At 40.2% G+C, this 20,187-nt stretch overlaps 1 protein-coding gene across 2 annotated transcripts in view; it reads left to right on the forward strand.

The window, feature by feature from the left end:
* Nucleotides 1-2,344, forward strand: part of LOC126183700 (tetratricopeptide repeat protein 7B-like) — a 237,063-nt gene extending 234,719 nt beyond the window's left edge. For both annotated transcript variants that reach the window (XM_049925881.1, XM_049925882.1), the window contains one exon: nucleotides 1,369-2,344. In XM_049925881.1, the coding sequence (XP_049781838.1) occupies nucleotides 1,369-1,501 (133 nt within the window). In that variant the 3' untranslated portion in view covers nucleotides 1,502-2,344. The remainder of the gene's footprint in view (nucleotides 1-1,368) is intronic.
* The last annotated feature ends 17,843 nt before the right edge of the window (nucleotides 2,345-20,187 follow it).

A 20,187-nucleotide genomic window follows, 5' to 3' on the forward strand; every position in this document is an offset into this window, starting at 1 on the left:
CCAAATTATGGACAATATTTTTGACTAAAATAATTTCTTTCAAGTCTGCATTTAGATTCCTTCCAGTTTTTTTATCCCACCTTTTGACTAAAAAATGAGGCATATTATTTGTGACAAATTTCATTGAGGAGTGAATACATTGTGAAGCACCAGTTAGTATACCAAGTTTTTGGTACAGGCTTTTGCAGGACGTTGTTGAAAGCACAAAATAAATGTTTCATATTACACATTTTTTCACTTGATTTGAAGAATTGCCCTAAATTATGTCACTATAAAGCACCGAATGAAATGAAGGAAAGTATACCAGTGTTATTATCCTCCTCCCCCCCCCCCCCCCAATACTTATATCTGACCTCATAATGATTTGTTTTGGTATTTCAGCAGTGCAGTGATGTGCTCCTGCAAACTGAATTGATCATTTAGCTGTAGTCTCAAGAATGTAATGCTTTGTATCTTTTCTATGTGTATGACCTTGTATTGCATGTGTCTTGTAGGTGTAAGCTTTTTCCAAGTTGTGAATACCATACGGAAGTTTTTTTAAAGTTAGTTTGCAGTGAATGGGCTAAAACACTTCATTAATTTCCATGAAATTTTAATTTGTAGCTCTTTAGGAAACTGTAATTTGTTAGATATTTGTTGCTATGTTTGTATCATCTATAGTCAAAACAAATATAGCAGCTACTAGTCTCTGATGAAAAGCCATAAACATACACACGGAAAGGGGGGGGGGAACAGGTTCTTAAGATTGAACCTCAGGGTAATAACATAAACAATTGAATAGTAATTAAGATGCAATTCAGGAGTCTTTGATACTGACATTTTATTTTCTTTCAGAAATACACCACAATAACTAATTTGAAGACTAGCCTATGACATTATAATACTGTAATTTCTGTAATATTATTTTAAAATTCGCACAGTTAAACATTTTTGAAACATATTTGTGGCCCTTATCTGTATCATCTCTGTGGGGAGCAGAGAGAAACTTTACTGCCTATTAGTAGATGTTTCCCATGCTTGCTAGTGGTTTCCTCCTTTTGTTTTTCTTTCTCTCAGTAAGTCTTGCGTCTTTTTTTTACTCACTTACCTGCCTATAACAGACTAAATTTCAGAAGGTGTTGTATTTAAATGAATAGTGGGTGGTTCTAAAGTTTCACAAAAAGTTTATATTCACATATGTTCTATGCTTGTGTTATTATGTTGGTGATATAATACATTTCATTTTGTTACTGCTATTTTGTATGTTTTCAATGACTTTGTTTATTTCGCTTGTGAAGTACTTCAGTCAACTTCCCATTGCACAAAAATTCCATAGAAAAGAGTTTTACAATGGAGGTCTCACAGTCTTCCTGTATGGTTTTGTTTCAGGTACAATTTGGGCTGTGTTCTGGAATCAATGAATGAGTTTGATTCAGCAAGTGATTCCATGGCTACTGCCTTAGAAGTGGAAACAACTAATCCAATTTTACCATATTCTTCAATACCATTGACTTTTGAATGACGATTATGAACAACATAGAATATGTGAAAGGCAATAACATGTTATTTTGCTGAAACGTATATTACATAAAGCTTTCCCTCACTATTATATATTAACGGTGATGGCATGACAGTGCTGTTGGGGATTTTGATAAATGGTTTCAGCTGGTGTCAATGTATTTGTTTGTGATATAGTACATGTAAATCCATTGTAAGATGATTATTTTAAACAGAATATCTGTAACAGCTGATGTGCTAGTGCAACACTTTGACTCCTATCTGTCAAGGTTCAAAGCTTGCAAAACAAGTCATAACTATGTAGTAAAAGTACTGCAAGATTGATGACAGAATTTACAATACTGAAGTTCATTATGTGCTACATTATAGCTGACACAAATGTGAAAAATTTTACTAGTTTCTTCAACTGCATGCCATGAATGTCTGACTATACCACCACTAGTATCTCCTTTCTAGTTGTCTTATGGGTATTTGAAAATATTGTGGTGACTTCCTGATAAATGTAAAAGAAAGTTGTTGTGTTAATTCGATATGAGAGAACTTGTTAAATTCTCTTAAACATATTTTGTGTCAAATTTCTGCAGTGTACAATACGCAATATTCAATTTCCTGTCATGTACATGTGTACATAGTCCTACCCATTTTTGCATGGGTTATTCAGCAAGTTATACTGTTTATAATACTCTGTTGATTGTATGTACAGTTATTTATTCCTGTAAATTATATGTAAAATAATCTGCTGTTTTGTTTACAACTTGTTTGTAAAAGTATAAAAATTGTTGTTAACCAGATCATCTGTTTTGTAAAATATGTAAATAAAAGATGAACTGTTAAGTTTCTATTTAAACATATGTTTCATTTTATATGTGTAACTGATGTTTCTAGTCAGAGGTATTTAATAGTGCCACTTGTGAAGGCTAAAGAGTGTTGAGTTACTGCCATGTAGAAACTGCATTATGAATCCCTTTTATCCTTACATTTTAATTTGTCTACCTTTTTGTCTGAGCTGTCTGCTTCATCTTGTTCAGTAATACGAAACAAAATGTTAAATTATTGGTTCCTTCATGTTTTTTTGGAATAAAAACAAAAATTTTTGTACCATTGTTGAATAACTGGCATCAAACTGTGTGCGATGAAATGGGATTATTTGTGCTGTTTAGTTATTTTGTTGGTTCCACACCCCACTGAGCAGTGGGATGATTTTTATTGAAATTATTTAGAGCAAGGTAGTGTAGAGGCAATGTTCACATGATTCGTGGCATGCTGGCCATTTACACATTACTAAATAGCAAAGTGGCGTAAATGCATTAACAATGAACATCTTGGTCTTTGGCATCACTCATGTTAAAAGTGGAATACATGCAAATTTAACAGCAAAAGTAAACACTTTTGTCTTTTACACTAGATATACTGTTAGTTGTAACTAAAATTTGTTTATAAATTCTGAGCAATCATCAAAAGTAAATTATGACATGTTACATTTAAAATTTTATTTTGTGTGTCACTTTGTGTTGTTGGGCATTTATTTATTATTTTTTCTCTCCGGTTTTTTTGACTCCCTTTTGACCCACTGAACGTTTAAATGATGAGTGACAAAGATAAAATTTCTTCCAATCTTATTGTTGTGAGCTGTTCTATTCAAATTGTGTTGCTTTTGGGCTCCAAATTCATGATTGAACTCAGTGGCCCTCTCCCCCTTATCGTATGCATGTAGTTTTGTCACAATCAGATTTCATTATAAGCAATAAAACCAGCAAAATACTTGTAACTAGAATGAAAATATTTCTGGTTGAGTAAAAGAATTTATTACTCTATACACACGAAAACACATCTTCATTACATAGGAACTGTGTGTCCATTTGCTTATGCAGGATGAACATTAATAAAACCAACAAACTGCAGGGACGAAATCCTGACTGGAAATGGAGAAAAAAAAGTTCTATGAAGATGTGTTCACAAAAAGACATGTGCAATGACAACAATTCATGCCGGAACACAGTCCACAGCTACATCACATCCACGTCTCAACAGATGTTCTAAGTGGCCTCCATGGGATGCAATGCATACATTCAGACATACATGCTATGCAGGCTACGCATAATCATACTTCGGTTTACGCCATGTTGATGGACCATTGCCCAGAGCATGTTGTAGGGTTCATCTCAATATCGTGTAGAACCTGGTCCTTGACATCTGGTGTACGCACAATCTACCTCCTCCCTGCACATTCATCTGTCTGAAAGGACGCATGGTCACACAAATCCATAAAAAGGGCTTGAAATGTTTTGTGATGTGATTGGCGTCTGTGAGGGTACTCATTTTGGTATATCCATGCTGCCTCTTGACCATTTCGATCTGCTTGGCCATACACAAACACCATTTCAGCTTGTCCCTGACATGAATACTGGGCCATTCAGCTGCTTACAATGTGCTGCATCAGTCACACAGCCTGCAACACACAAGGAACACACAGTACATGGTCAGGGGAACTTGCAGTCATCAGTGCCATCCACCATGGCAACAATGCATTACCAGACACGTGTTCATGTTATCTTTTTCTCTCCATTGGCAGTCAAGAATCCATCCCTGCAGTTTGTCTGTTTCATTAATGTTCATCCTATATTTCCTCTCTCTCTTCTTTAAAACATCTACTATTGCTCTTTGTCCAATTAATCGTGAAATGACTGACAGTACTCTTCTCTCATATTGGTGTTACAACAGCCCTGTGTTTTATTTTCATCATTTTGATGTGATGAAAGTACTCACCTTCTACCTCACTGATGTCGCCCAAACTTTACCCAAAAAGTCACGGTGATTGTCTTATGGCTCGTCTTATGGCTCGTCTTACGGCTCGTCAAACAGCCTTATTTGAACTTTTCCCCCTTGTTGGCTACAACAAAATAGATCATTTTTGCTGCCTAAGAACTTAGTAATGTCCTCCTCAAGTGATAACTAAACTATTTTCAATTCACAGTTAAAATCAAACATCACTTTTCAAATGTTTTGACATAAAAAAAATTGCTTCTGATAGAATCTTGCAGAGATAATTGAAACATTTGAAATCTTTGGATAAGGCTTTCACATACTATTTTGTTAGACCCAACTTAATGTGTAAAGGTGATAGTAAATTTTTCAGACACATGTGGTTGTTGCGCAAAAACAACAAAAGAGCTTGTCCCATCTAATTATGATATATGCTAGTCAGCCTATGATACTGAAATTTCAAAAATTTGCGTTCGTGTTGATTGAAATAGTATATTAAATATATGTCAACAAACTGCTAAATATGCATTTTTAAAAAACTGGATATTAACAATAAGAAAATTTTGGGCGATAAGTTTTTTTAATGCAGCAATCGGAGTCCGCCTGACAGATACTGGCCCCTATGCAATATATAGGACATAGAGCTTGTACCACCTGAAATATCCTGCATTTCCCTCCATTCTATTCAAGTTTGGGTGTTATTGTTGAAAGCAAGTTAAATTTAAAAGCTACAGCATATTAACTTTTGCACTGAAAAAATTATAAAGTGGAGGCCCTACATCAGGACATAGCATAAATTGAAGTGCGGAAGACTTGCAGGAATTAAATAAACTAAGGAGTTTTTTTTTTATTGAGATAGTAATCCAGTAAGGGTTGTAAGGGTTGCTGTTTGACAAATTGGCAACTGGTTGCTAAGCTGTTTCTTGGAGAAAAAGTTTATGGCTTTCAAGTTACAGTAAGTGGTTCATCTGTTATTTCACTTGATAGGAAGCAAAGTGTTGTGTGTATAGCTGTTAGAATTTCATGATGGACATATTCTGAAATTGGAAACATTACTGCTGATTTTCACACATATTGTTCCCGTGCATGTTGTAGTTTGTTGGCAAACTGAAGAGTAGGAGCCCCACTCTTCTTGTCCAGCTTAGTCACAAACAAAATGAACAGACTATACACCAAGGAGGTTACTCTGGCTCTTATGCAGGGCACCTTTCAAATCAGTTGTAACATGGAGTTATAAAGCAATCTTGGGATTATTTATTTTTAAACAGCAGCTCTATGTACAACCATACTTTGACAGCCATCTTACAGTCTGTTGTGGCTGGTGTCACTATGCTGTTGCATTCATGAATGTTGTGTAGAAAGAACTATTTTAGGTAAGCCTTGGGGCGAAACAAGCGCTGTATAATTTGAGAGGTACAGAGGTGAGCTAGAGTGCCAGGACTTACCCCATTTCACTGCTACTAACACCATGTCACCATAACGCACCTGTGCATAGCATACAAGCATTGCACCATAATTTAAGAATGAAATTAAAAATTAAAGTTGCTTTCCCAAATTTGTCAACATATGCTTCAGTGTATTAATGTTTAAATTGTCAAATCTTAGATTGATTGGATGAATATCTTTCCCTAAATACTTCATTTTGAATAAAAAAACAAGTGGTGCTAAGTAACAAAGCTCTAAAGCCAAAAATCAGTCATAATGTGCAAATGTATGTCAAAATCCACTGGTACAAGTCTCAGCTTGATTAAAGCAATATTTTGGCCATAATCCACATTTTTAAGAAAAGTTGAAGGCACTAAATATTAGACTTATGAAGATTAAAATTGGTATGAAGCATCAGTTTGATATGAAAACCTGAAGTATGTGACCCCATTAAACTACCTCTAATAGTTTTCGAGTAATTTACAGAAAACTAAATTTGGAACAAAAATGTACTTATCTGTAGTCAGATTAAGTAGTATTTATATTAATAGTAGAAACTTTTGATAACAGCACATGATGAAATCCAATAAATAACAGAACTATAACAAGTTTCAAGACTGTGATATAAATAACAACCAATACAAGGTGTTTCAAAGTTGTAGTTCAAAGGTCATGTACTAGTGTCAGTTACGTTCTAAAAATTCTAGACGGCAAAGTTTATAAGCAGGTGAGCTAAAACTATTTCTGTGATTTGAACATACTTAACTATGTTCATACAAAAATTATGAAGATTCTAAATTAATACACAACAATGTTATAAAATATTATGTGTCCAAGAAAGTGGCCATTTAGAGGCTACTACTGGGACACAGAGTGGATGACAGCAGATGTTCCCTAGGTCGTCTGCTGTGCCCATTTATAAATACGGCCTGAGAGGCAGTGACTCAGTGTGGCACGAGGGCCTCACGTATAAACTACTAACACAGGAGGTACCCGTGTCGCACGTAACACTATTAAAGAGCTGTATCGAAGGGAGGGCCTTTCACTTAAGGACACTGGAGGGGATCTCCACAATCTGACACATCAGTACTGGAGTACCACAGGGCAGTGTCCTAGAGCCACTACTCTACATCCTGTATTCAGCCGACACACCAATGATAGATAGTCCACCTGGCCAAGTATGCAAATGACACTGCCCTGTATTCGTGCAGTACGAATGCAGGCCACCTTCAGAGAAGACTGCAGAGAGCCTGCGACGAACTAAAGATGTGGGCCAGCAAGTGGCGCCTTTCGTTTGATGCGAAGAAAATGCAGGCCATCTCCATATGCCACAGACATATCCCAAGAAACTACCAGCAGGTAGAGGTAAGGGGCACCCCAGTACCATGGTCCAGCACAGCAAAGTATCTGGGGCGTGACACTGGACCGGGACCTAACATGAAAACTACACACAGTGGAAACTCAAAAGAAGGTGTACGGAAGACTACAAGCCCTCTACCCAACCCTGAACGAGACCTCAACATTATACTGGAGTGTGCCGCAATTGTGTGGGGAAACCCCACTACCTCACACCTCAAGAAACTCCAGACTGTGCAGAGCCACATCTCGAAGAAAGCACTGCATCTCCCACACAGATTCCCCATGGCAGTGGTGCACTGTCACAAATGCTCACCATGACGATCTGACAGACCACAACAATCTTCTATGAGAAGACCAGGGACTTGCCAGACCTGCTCATACGGCAGTTGGGACAGTGGGTTCACCGACTGGCCACGACCAGATGGCCAGATCTCCTGTGTGACTGAGAGAGTATGCATGAGCTCACTGAATGCATGAGGCGCAATAGACATAAGCAAACCAGAAGCTCCAGACAACCCAAATACATGCACCCTTAGATGTAATTAGACTTAGCAACCCCAGCAGTCAAAACAACCAGTAACAACACTGTACAAACTGTCAACAACACCCTCCCTTGGACATAGATTGTTTGAGTGCCTGGTAACTAAGCCTAACTGCCCACCCCAGTGTAATATGTTTTCACCCACCCTCCCTCCCTCCCTCCATTAGGCGATAAGTCTCAAAGCCCATCAGCCTTAGTAATTAAACAACTACCATATTGATCATAGCAATAGAATATTTCATGACCACACCAGACAATGGACGTGCCCACACGTCCGCCACGGAAGCAAAAATTGTCAAGGGCACCTCACTCATCTTTATCATCACTATGTTTAAGAGCTCACCCATCCCAACTTGGTATGTAAAAAACATATACTGTAGAGATAGAACCAACTCGTGCCCATCAACACCAGGCTGTCATTGTCCAGAAGTCTCACATTGTCCAAAGTTGTTGTTAGGACAAGCACCACCATCATCATTAGATTATAGGCATTAGGAGTGATTTAAAATGGAATGACCATATAAAATTAATTGTCGGTAAAGCAGATGCCAGACTGAGATTCATTGGAAGAATCCTAAGGAAATGCAGTCCGAAAACAAAGGAATTGGGTTACAGTACAGTTGTTCACCCACTGCTTGAATACTGCTCACCGGTGTGGGATCCGTACCAGATAGGGTGGATAGAAGAGGTAGAGAAGATCCAACAGAGAGCAGCGCGCTTTGTTACAGGATCATTTAGTTATCACGAAAGCGTTACGGAGATGATAAATAAACAGTGGAAGACTCTGCAAGAGAGACGCTCGGTAGATCGGTACGGGCTTTTGTTGAAGTTTCGAGAACATACCTTCACTGAGGAGTCGAGCAGTATATTGCTCCGTCCTACGTATATCTCGCAAAGAGACCATGAGGATAAAATCAGAGAGATTAGAGCCCACATAGAGATATACCGACAATCTTTCTTTCCACGAGCAATACGAGACTGGAATAGATGGGAGAACCGATAGAGGTACTCAGGGTACCCTCCACCACACAGAGTCAGGTAGCTTGTGGAGTATGGATGTAGATGTAGATGTAGATTATAAGGCTCAACCTCATTAAAATCAGCCCGAGTGAAAAATCATGCTCACAAACCAAAAAGAAAAAAGCCTGCTTTAAGCAATAACATAGAATATGCAAGCCACTGAATATTACGGTATCCCTTAGAAATCACTAAGCAGTGAATAAACCCATCAAGACCAAACATCCTTGAATATTCTCATCCTGATAACCATGTTAGAAGGATATGCAGAAATGCAAAGACTTCATAAACCTCAAGATACCTCTTCTAAGATGCTGCAGCGCTCAGTGATTTCGCTTCACGTTGCACCCATCTACCGTACGGTCTGCGTTAGTCAAATGCCGGAGTACGTACTGCCTCGGATGACTTGTCACAGACAAGCTGTTAGTAAACGCATATATTCAGTAATAATAGAAAATGAACTTGTGAGGACTGTACACCATTCTGGATTGTTTATATTTCTGAAAAAGGCTTCACTTTGTATCCAGCTACCATACAGTCCACGTCAGTCAAATGCTGGCTTACGCCCTGCCTCGGGTGATGTTACAGCCAGACTGCAACTAAACGCATGTTTTCAGTACAAATAGGAAGTGAATTCACGAGGACTATACACCGTCCTGGATCACTTAGATTTTGCGGAAGTAACTGCTTGTGTGTTGCCCTTAATATTAATAAAACCACATGGCAAGTGGTGAGATTATTTTCCACTTTTGTGGCGAGCAATTAACTTATATTATTAGGAGTCATGGTGAAAGGCCATTTATTGGGAACTTACCATAGAGGTTGCCTCTGAACTGCTCATAGTGATGTTTATGACAGAGACAGCATTGCTCTTATCATCATCAGGAATATTAATATGTTGTGCGTGTGAAAATTATCAAATACATCTATCAATTAGAACTCAAAATTTTCATTTATAGTCATAGATCCTGATTCCACAAAGTTAATAGAGAGTAGAAACATTTCTTTCAGTGGGCAAGATAAGAATCTCAACTTGCAGAGTGGAAACTATGGTCAGTATGTTCTCCGTCGCTTTCTGGCTGACCACAGAAATAGTTTTCAGGCTCTTGTAAGAAACAGCGCCACCACCCCACAGCCTCCTGTACAACCATTAATTTCTCGTGTGACTTTTCAGTCTTTCCCCACATATCTATTCCAAATACACTTCTCGAGTTTGACACTGGATCGTAAACTGTGCAAACTCCACAATATTTCATCGATAAAGTTGCTCGATATCTTCGGGTGGTGGTCGTTGCTGTTGTCACTGCCGCAAGATGCAGCTGATGATAATCTCATGGCAGCATCGAAATTTATCAGGCCAAGTGTAGGCAATATGCTTGCACAGGAAGATGCTCACAGTTGGAGGAAAGTAGCACTCAATGTGCCCCTTACTGGTAGCTGCAGAAAGGCCTTCTGCATGTGCATTGTGGGCAATGACTGTACTGCTGGACACTTCTGTGGTTAAGAGCTGAATTAAATCTCAGCAGTGCACTGCACTGAGTTGTGATGAAAGCTCTTGTTTCTCCAGTTTAAATTTAATGGCAGCCAGTGTTGGATTATACACCATTTGGTGTGGCCCCACAGAAGAGATATATTACCATTACCTATGTTCCTCTGGCATCTCATCTCGCTCCGTCTGGAAATAAATTTTACCATAGAGATGGAAAAAAATGCTCTATTACAATTTATGGATGTCACGGTTAGGAGAAAGCCAACTGTATACTCAGACACAGTGTCTACTGGAAGCCAACTCACACAGAGTGTCATATGCAGGCCACAAGTTGCCATCATCGTGCACAACGTGGTAGTGTCTTATGCTCTGCATTCCATTCAAATCAGATGGAACTGAAGATGAGGAGGCACCCTTTGCAGTTGTGGTCTTGCCAGATTTTGGCAGTATGTCTTCAAGAATAGAAAGAATCCTCAGGAGACATGACATCAAGTATGTTATTTGGCCACCAGCTAAATTGAGAAATTTGTTGTGTTCAGTCAAAGACGAACTTGGCCTTAGGAAACATGTCATATGTAAGAACCCACGCCATTGTGGCTGATCTTATATTGTGCAGACATGCTTAACCACGCAAGAACGTTGTGCGTTGAACACCATCGTCGTACACACCTGTGGCAACCTGATAAGTCAGCGGTAGCAGAGCATTGCCTGAACATGAGGATTCACAGGTTTTACAAGAAGTCTGACGTTTTATCCTGAGCATCATCTTTCTGAGACTGTGTTCTTAAGCAGGCCATACACATCCAAATGGTGGACAATCTTATCAACAGGAATATAGGTTTTCAGTAAAGCACTGTCTGGATTACAGCACTGGCTGCCATTAAATTAAAACAGGAGAAAGAAGAACTTCCAATTCATGACTTGACGCAGTCCACTATTGAGATTTAATTCAGATTTTAATCACAGCAGTGTCCACCAGCTGACTCATTGCCCACAGTGCACATGAGGAAGGCCTTTCTGCAGCTCCCACCAGGAGGCACTATGAGTGCTGCTTTCCTCTAACTGCAAGCATCTTCCCACTCACATGTATTGCCTGCTACTGGCACGATAAATTTCGATGCCGCCACACGATTATCATCAGTCGCACCTTGCAGGAGTGATAAAAGCAACTGCCACCACCTGAAGATGTTGAGCAGTTGTATTGACAAAGTGTTGTGGGATTTGCACAATATGATTCTGCAATAAACCTGAGAAGTTGATTTGCATTAATTTCTCTTATTTTCTTGATGTGGTCGTTTCACAAGATATGTATGTGAGACAGTAACATGTTGTGTGGCTCTTCTTGAAATGGACACTCTCGTAATTGGAACATTAAACTTCTCTGCTATGCTCTTCCTCTTACTAAATAAACCCATGAAAAAACGTACCATTCTTTGTTGGATCTTCTCTTTTTTTAAAAAAAAATCCTATATGGTAATGACCCCAGGCTGATGAATAGTACTCTACGGTTGGTTTAACAAGGGTTTTGTAAGCATCCTATTTCATGGGGGAATTATATTTCTGTAGGAATCTTGTGATGATTCTCAACCTAGAGGGTATCTGCTTTTACTATGGCTAGTTTTATGTGGTCATTCCACTTTAGGTTGCTCCAGACACTGACTTCTTGATATTTAATGCTTTTTCCTAGTTCCATTGTTTTATCATCAATAAATGTAATCCAATAGTGATGATCCTCCACCCTATTTATGTGCAATGCATTACACATATTTACATTGAAGGTCAACTGCTAACCCTTCATGAATCATTGATCATGTGCAGTTCACCGTGTATTTTGATTCAGTCTTGTGCTGTTGCAAACTTCGTACAGGCAACAGCATCAGATGCAACAGCTTCTTTTTGGTACCAACATTCCCAGCTGGATTAAGTGTGTTAACAGCATATGATATCCCATATATGATGTCCTTCTTACAGATTAAAATATGTAGAGTAAATAATTCTTAAATAGGAATTAAATTTAGGTAAGATGGACATAAATTAAAATTGGATTATGTATTTACTACAAACATATAAATGTAATGCCTGTATGTTCAGAAGTAAGTGTCAACATTTCTTAAAAGTAATCTCTTTGTCCCTCGGGTGTTAGGCATAAAACATGAGGACATTACAGACAGAAACCTCTTTTTTTTCATAGGATTACTTGTTTTCCTAGTCTCTCCACTTTCTTTTTCGTCTTTCTAATAATATTTCTTTATTAGCCAATAGTTTGTTGAATATTCTATTTCCCTTCATTCTTCAGACATGGTCTTCACATGTATTTCTACACTACTTAGTCTGTTTGTCATTAATGTTTGTTCCTAATTCTTTCCCACATGCTTTGTTTCTGATTGTGTTTGCCCGTAGACAGATGCTAATTTCTTATAAAGCTTATATCTGCAGCTTGTATTCTGCATTCATTTCCAGCTATTATTATCTTTGTCTCACAGTCACGCATTACGGATAGTACTGCCTTTGCTTTATAGAATTTTGTTAGGCTTTCTTTCCTAAACCTTTTGTTCAGTACTCTGTAAATGGTTCCATCAGTAAAACTATTCATGGCCTACTAAGGATAGGTCTTAGGCAGAATGTGGGCACTGGGGGTTGTCATGAAACTGTTCAAAATGTAAAATGAGAGATGTTCTGATCAACTGACTGGAGTTTATTGCTCTATAAGCTACCTGTAAGGGATACAGGTAAAGAATGGTAGCACATAGGAGGCCATCACAGTCAGACTGAGGGGTATGTTGCTCAAAAGAGGAGCTGTAGAACATGTCCGTGTCCCCCCTACCCCTGCTGTGACCATTCTCTGCCCTCTTATTGGCTAGCAGAGGGTACTTTGGATGTGTACCTCAGTCAGGTGATGCTCTTGCTGAGCACCACTATTAGCAGTACCTTGTGTGGGAATGCTGTTCACATGGACTGAGTGTGGGTAAGTGCAGTAGCTGGAGACTTTCAGTACTGCACTAGCCTGAACCTAGCCATGGTTCAACCTGTGTTGGAAAGTCAGTCTAACCATCCACGATGTATACCCCTCCCCATTCTGCAGAAGCCATTTACAGCTCTTAAAATGACTTGCCAATACAGAATTGTTGAAAATATTGAAGGGCTCTCGAGGACAGGTTATGCCCACATTTAAAAGCGCCTTAGTCTAATGGGGGTCACAAAAATACCGATCTTTGAAGTTGCTACGTGGGGCAGGAGCGAGAGCAGTGCCGGGCATTGCAATGGTGCACAGAGCCAGTGAGGACAGCACGAGAGCTGGCAAGAGGTGTCAGCTGGGCAGTGGCTACACTGGCACATTGGCGTTCACCTAAGAGCAGTAGTAGAGTACTGTAATGACAGTACTGCCAAAGAAGAATCAGCCGGCACAGTAGCCAGGTGTCTCAGATTAGGGGAGGCTGTAACACTCCATTACTGAGGCACATCAGCAGAGGCTTGTGGAGAAGTGTCATTACAAAAGGGGTTACTGATATCAGCAGAAAAATCCTTTACAATTCTGCAGTGTTACTAGGTAGTTGTCATAGTCAAAACTAATAGATGCAGTCAGTGACATGTAATTATCTATTTATAAACTTTTCTTACTGAATTAACCAATATTATGTACCTTCTTTTTTTGTTTTCATGTAAGTTATATAGTTCACTAAGACATTACCAATTCATTCGCCAATTTCTTTGTATAGAGGACTATTTAGTCGATGATTGACCAAGTAAAAAGTAATATTTCACATTCTATTACAATTCTATCACCTTTTAGTCATACAGTACCTAAAAACCCAAGGGCTTCAGTGAAACTTCTAAATCTTAACATAGGGGAGGGCCATGCCTGAATAGCACCACACTCCAGAGTGCCCTAATCACGAAAATCACCTAATTGCTGCTGCTTGGATATTGCTGGCTACAGTGATTAAAAGCATCTACAGTAACCTCGTATATATTTACAACAAACAGAGATGACAGGAACAGATGTGACATTAGGAATAATTACCCTATGCAAGTAATCTCTAGAATTCCATTCAGTAATATAGGCAATGGCATGGTCGAGGGCAATCTGACCTTGTTCCTGAACCAATAAGTCGTTAATGGATTACAAGTGATGACCCTTTGAGTTATTTGGCAAAGTAAGCAAGCTGTCAGAGTGAGGTAACACCAGGGGTTTCAGGCAGGTACATTATGCCTTACTCACTTGTTTTCTCCCCATGTCCCATTCCTAATCCATTTCATATGGAAACATTTCCATAGGTCTTTCTTGTGTTCAGAGCACCAGATTTGCTCCTGGTAGCCAAACTTGCAACCTTTTTCTTCCGGTCTAAATTGATTGTGCATTACCGCATTAGGATTCTACCAAGTTTTGCTGCCATGTGATTATTACAGCCCACACTGGTCCTCTGTGAGTAGCTGCAATACTTATAACCACATGGGGGTTTAAACAGGCAGACAGTTCAACAGTGGGTGTGACTGTGTCTCAAGAGGGACTGCTGAATAAGAGTTCACTGTTAGTCAAACTACCCTGATATGTTTGAGACATAAATGCAAAGTCATAAGAGAGAAATGGAACTACAGTTGGTTGTGGTACTGAGAATAGAAGACTCTTCCTGACAGGGTTCGTGTATCACAATAAGAGTGTGAGGGCAGAGAGATAGTTTAGTTCCCTCTAAAAGTAATGCAATTTTACAGTCCACGACAGCAGTGTGGAGTGATAAAGGAAAACATGTGTAGTCATTTGTATGAATGCAAGAGTGTAATTCAGCAAGTGACAGAGCCAAGTGTGTCTGATGGTCTTTACTGACAATCCAAATATAATGTGCCTGCCAGACAGTATGTTTCCAATCAGCTGCCCAGGTGACTGGGAAGGTGTACAGATGGGAATACTCAAATTCACAATTTGCACACCTGATGGACAGTGATATCTGTATGTTGAATGTATCCAAAGACTGTGACGATTGTACCTTGGCAGCTGTGTAATAATGGGGCAGCATTGATTCCCATATGGGCGAAATCAGTTGCATGGTTGTTGATAAATGGAATGAAATGTTTCTTAATGTTTGTAAGAAGGTTTCAATAGGCAGCAAGTTAGGACTTAACTTCTGTTGCAGCCAAAACTGAATGCTCGAATGTAAGGTGTTGACGTACATCTGAGCTGCGTGGGTGCTATAGAATAAAGTCTGTAACACCTTGGTTTCTTGCAGGGTAGCAGTTAGGTTTGGTAATTTCCTGTATGTGGTGATTAATTCACATGGAATCAAGTTCTTAAGTTCTTTTTATAGTTTTACTATATCACTGGATACACTACAAATTTTTCTGGTGGCAGTCCGGTGGTTATCTTCTATGTTTCAGACCTGCTCATATTGGCATAAAGGAATTTCATGATTCTGAGTAGCAAATTGGGTAGCCTCATGGAGGGCTTTATTCCAGCCATCAGCATCAGCCTATTCAAGGGTACAAAATATTGTTTTCAGTACATCCACATTAAACCAGGCCTGCTTGGTGCAATGGAGTGGCACTGCATCTAAAATGCTTCATGATCATTCCTGGGTGGTAGCAAGTGCCTGCTTCAGCTCTCACAGAGTACAGAGAGTTCTGCTCTGACCAGAGGTTCATAATAGAGGTTCACATGCTATCAAGTGGCTTATAGGTTGCTATAATTCTACTTCTTCTTTCAGTATGATTAAATTCATGTCAGCCATTATTATGACTTGATGAGGGGTATACAATAGGTTGTCCAATCTTTCAAACATTATGCCGGAGGATGATGGGTGGTCTTGAAATAGTGGGGTTGATGGACCCAGGCAAGGCGTAAATCTTGGTGTCATGCAATCATCAAGGGTACATGAGTGGGCCTTTGGCTCCAAAAGCCCATATCGATGATATTTACTAGAATAGTTTGCATGCTGACACTTGTTGATGGCCCGGCATTCAAACCTGCAGCAATTTGAGGAAGGGTTGCACTTCAGTCACGTTGAACAATTCTCTTCAGTCTTTGTTGGTCTCATTCTTGCAGGATCTTTTTCCAGCCACAGTGATGTCAGAGATTTGATGTTTTACCGGATTCCTGATATTCATGGTACGCTTGTGAAATGGTCGTATGGGAAACTCCCCACTTTATCGCTACCTCGGAGATGCTGTGTCCCTTTGCTCATGCGCTGACTGTAACACTACATTCAAACTAACTTAAATCTTGATAAACTGCCACTGTAGCAGCAGTAACTGATCTAACAACTATGCCAGACACTTGTAATCTTATATAAGCGTTGGTGACTGCAGTGTCATATTCTGCCTGTTTACATATCTCTGTACTTGATTACACATGTCTATACCAGTTTCTTTGGCACTTCAGTGTGTTTACATGTCTTTCATAGTCCAAATGTAGTACCACTTTTGTATGTGAAAGTTTGCAACACACTTATCTTTTGTCAACACTGACACAAATATGAAAATTGCTGCTACCTAGCACAGGTGGAATGTCGAGATTTTGGAGATAGCCAATAGATGGCAGCAAGCCTGTAGAGACTTCAGAAGCAATGTGGCATCTTGCAAGTTGTGGCCAAGGGATATTTAAAACTGGATTGAAGTGTCACTATCTTAATGTTACCCCACCAGTTCCAAAGTATCCCCAGTTTAGGATAGGTGGACTTGTGCTGACAAATGGCACTCCTGGAGCACCACACGTTGGTGATAGCTATATTCACTGAGACACCTCAAGCAGTTGTACCTTCATCTTCCATAGCCAGTTGCTTAAGATGAGGTGCTGTATTATATTGGCTCTGTTTCTTAGTGTTGTGGGTACCCCACTATTTCAAGACCACCCATCATCCTCTGGCATAATGTTTGAAAGATTGGAAAACCTGTTGTATACCCCTCATCAAGTCATAATAATGGCTGACATGAATTTAATCAAACTGATAGAAGAAGTAGAATTATAGCAACCTATAAGCCACTTGATAGCATGTGAACCTCTATTACGAACCTCAGGTCAGAGTAGCCACTACGTGGTGCTTTGTAGGTTTGACACTGTTCTTCGAAACAAGGTGGCCCAATCATTCGATTTCTGTCTGAAAAACTTTGACTTTCACAGATTGCACTTCCAGCCCTATCCTTGTAATTTAGTGAACAGAATTCGAAGATTAGCGAGAGATTCCTGTCCTTACAAACCTGTGACAATGGTTTTTGTTTCCTCAGTTTGGTCTGTAGTCTGTAGCTGCACACAGATGACTGATGATTCCACAGTTAGTTTGCCAGCACACATTTATTGCAGCCTTACAACAGAATAGAGAAATTCCATATATGACAGTAATAACAGAAATGATATCCTTGATCACAGGAAAGTACAAATCAAAGTCCAAAAACGTTTATCCAATTATCACCATAGCACAGCTACACATTGGTGTGGAGGGAGGTTGCCAGTAGCTGCTGGGTGACATAGCAGAGCGATGTGGTGTGGTGCAGAGTAGGCTGAAGCTCCAACACATAGGTCGTCATGGGTGGGCAGCACAAGTGGCCTGAAGCAGAGCTGCAACTGCTTCTGGCTGCTGAACGTTGCACCATGGCTTAAATACACTGTGGCAGAGGAATGTCCATTGGCTCTTGATGGCCATTGGAACCATGGACACCAGCTAATCCCTGATAGCAATGCCACCATAGCTGCAGCACCCACTGTCTACGAACGACGATGATGGTTCCTGGTGGTGCATACTATCATTAAGCCTGTAAGTAGAGTGTTTGTGTTCAACACTGACTCCAAGTATGGGAGTACTAGCAAGATCTAAAAAGGGGACGTACATTCAGGCCAAGGGCTGGCAACCCACAGGGCGTAGACATCATGCTGGAAACAAGAGTGACTGAATGTAAGGTCAAAGCCCTACCCCACACTCCTTCTCCCACAGATGGCGATGCCAGTGTAAACAAAGACAGCCCTACCAGGAAGGAGCCTGATAATATGCGGGTGCAATGGGTCATCGTTGTCAAAGGATAGCCAGACCACCAAAGAAAGCAGACATTGTGGAGGAGGCTTACTATGCAGCTTTCACTGAAAGTGCTGGAAGAAGCTGCTGCTGCCGAATCTGGGACAGCTGAGGATGGTGACCAGGCCAGAGCAGTGCAGGGTAGGGACCCGTTGAAGGCATAGTGTGTACTGGAGAGCCGCTTGTAGAGCAAGAAAAGCAGAAATTGAGGAGAGGCAAGAAAACCAGGAATCGGTAGTAAAACAGAGAAACCCCTATCAGTGTGTGCAGCTTGGCTGGAATGACGGAATGTGTGTATCTGCACGCTGGAATGCACACTAGCATGCAAGAGCATGTGTTGGTGCATGAAGGGGTGTGGATACTGGCCACGAAGACTGCTACAGCAATGGTAGAAATGGTGGCGGCAGGAACAGAGGCAATTCCAACAGGAATGGTTGTGGCCATAAACACACCAATGACAAGTGATGCTCAATTGCAGGTTACAAGGCTGGCATCAGCAGTGATAGGGCCAGCACTGACCAGGCTGACAAAGACAGGAGGACTAGCTGCAACCAGTAGAGCAGGCTAACCACTGCAGATCAGCCACTAATGATGGACTTAAAATTCCCACACAAACAAAACCCTTCTGTAGGCTTTTGGATAACAACCAGAGGCATAGTTGATTGGCTGGGACGAATGGGTTCAGTGATACCCAGATGTTTAATTCTTTCTTAACCACCAACTGTGGAGTAAGTGGAATAGCTGGAGCATGACAAAATTTAGGAACAGTCCTCAGTTTAAGAGTGACTCAAGTGATGAAACATTTGCTTCAAGAGACATAGAGGCTCTTGGATCTACCTGGAAACAGAATTGACATTATGGAACTTGCACCATAACATGGATCTTTCTGGAGACACTGAGCTCCTGGCAGAGCACTGATGTCACACTTTGAACTTCCACAAACACAACATCCACATCCGGGGACTGGCCATGTGAGAATCCATGACAGACAGAGGTCGTCTAATGTCTGGAATTGGATTGAATCAGAAGTGAGATGCATAGAATCCTGAATCTGAAAATCCAAAACTACAAAGGCATCAAGACCAAAAATTTTTTCAGATGTTGCACTTGCAACGGCCAAAAATGTGACTGCCCAAGTGACATGCTGATACAGAAAATCGATTACGAACTGGCCTCGAGCAGGGAATGGCTGATTGCTGCAACTGACCAAACAAATATTGGTGAAGAAAGGTGAAGGGAGACCCAAGCAATGAAACATTTCAAGCTTCAAGAGAGATTTAAAGCCTTCGTTGTTGACACAGAATCGGAATGGCAGTTATGAAATTTGCAGTATAACATGAATCTTTCTAGGAACACTGAGCACCTACATGACACTATGAACCTCCATGAACACAACGTCCACATCTGCAGACTTGTCATGTGGGCATCCATGACAGATAGCAACAATATGGCCTTTTTTATGGCAAGCCATGTACTGTGTACACCGATATGGACATGACTTTGGATGTGTGCTCGCAAACGATAAGGACATGAGGTGAAAGTGCTTGGATGTGTACTCGCAAACGATAAGGACATGAGGTGAAAGTGCTTCAGGAAGAGCCACAGTCTGACGGCAAACAGGGCAAACAAGAAGAAAATGATGAGCGTGGTATTGAACGCACTGCTGATACTCCTTCTAAATCCTCAAACGGTTCAGACGTAGCCTGTGACACTCTGAATGTCCAAGCAATAGCCAGGACCTCTTGGACTCTGGTATCTTCCAAATCCAATGCCTCCTAATGCACCTCTCTGACCAGAGCATAAAGGACAAATAAGGTCGCATATCAGAGAGTCAGCATAGGACTGTTGACAATGAGCACCAAAAAGGTGCCAGACTTCTCCTCTTGGCATGTGTTTTGTCATGTAATTTGTGACTTCATTTAATGACAAATAGACAGTGGGAAAATTGTAGAACATGATAGGCAGTGAATATTATTCATATAGGCCTATATATTGCTGTGCAACACAGAAAGGTGAGGTAACCCTGTCACAAGTTGTCTAGTATGCACTTATAAATTGCACTTGCCACAAAGCCACCTCACTGTAGGAAAAGGAATTAAAAT

The sequence above is a fragment of the Schistocerca cancellata genome, chromosome 4, assembly GCF_023864275.1.
Source record: "Schistocerca cancellata isolate TAMUIC-IGC-003103 chromosome 4, iqSchCanc2.1, whole genome shotgun sequence".
Lineage (NCBI taxonomy): Eukaryota > Metazoa > Arthropoda > Insecta > Orthoptera > Acrididae > Schistocerca > Schistocerca cancellata.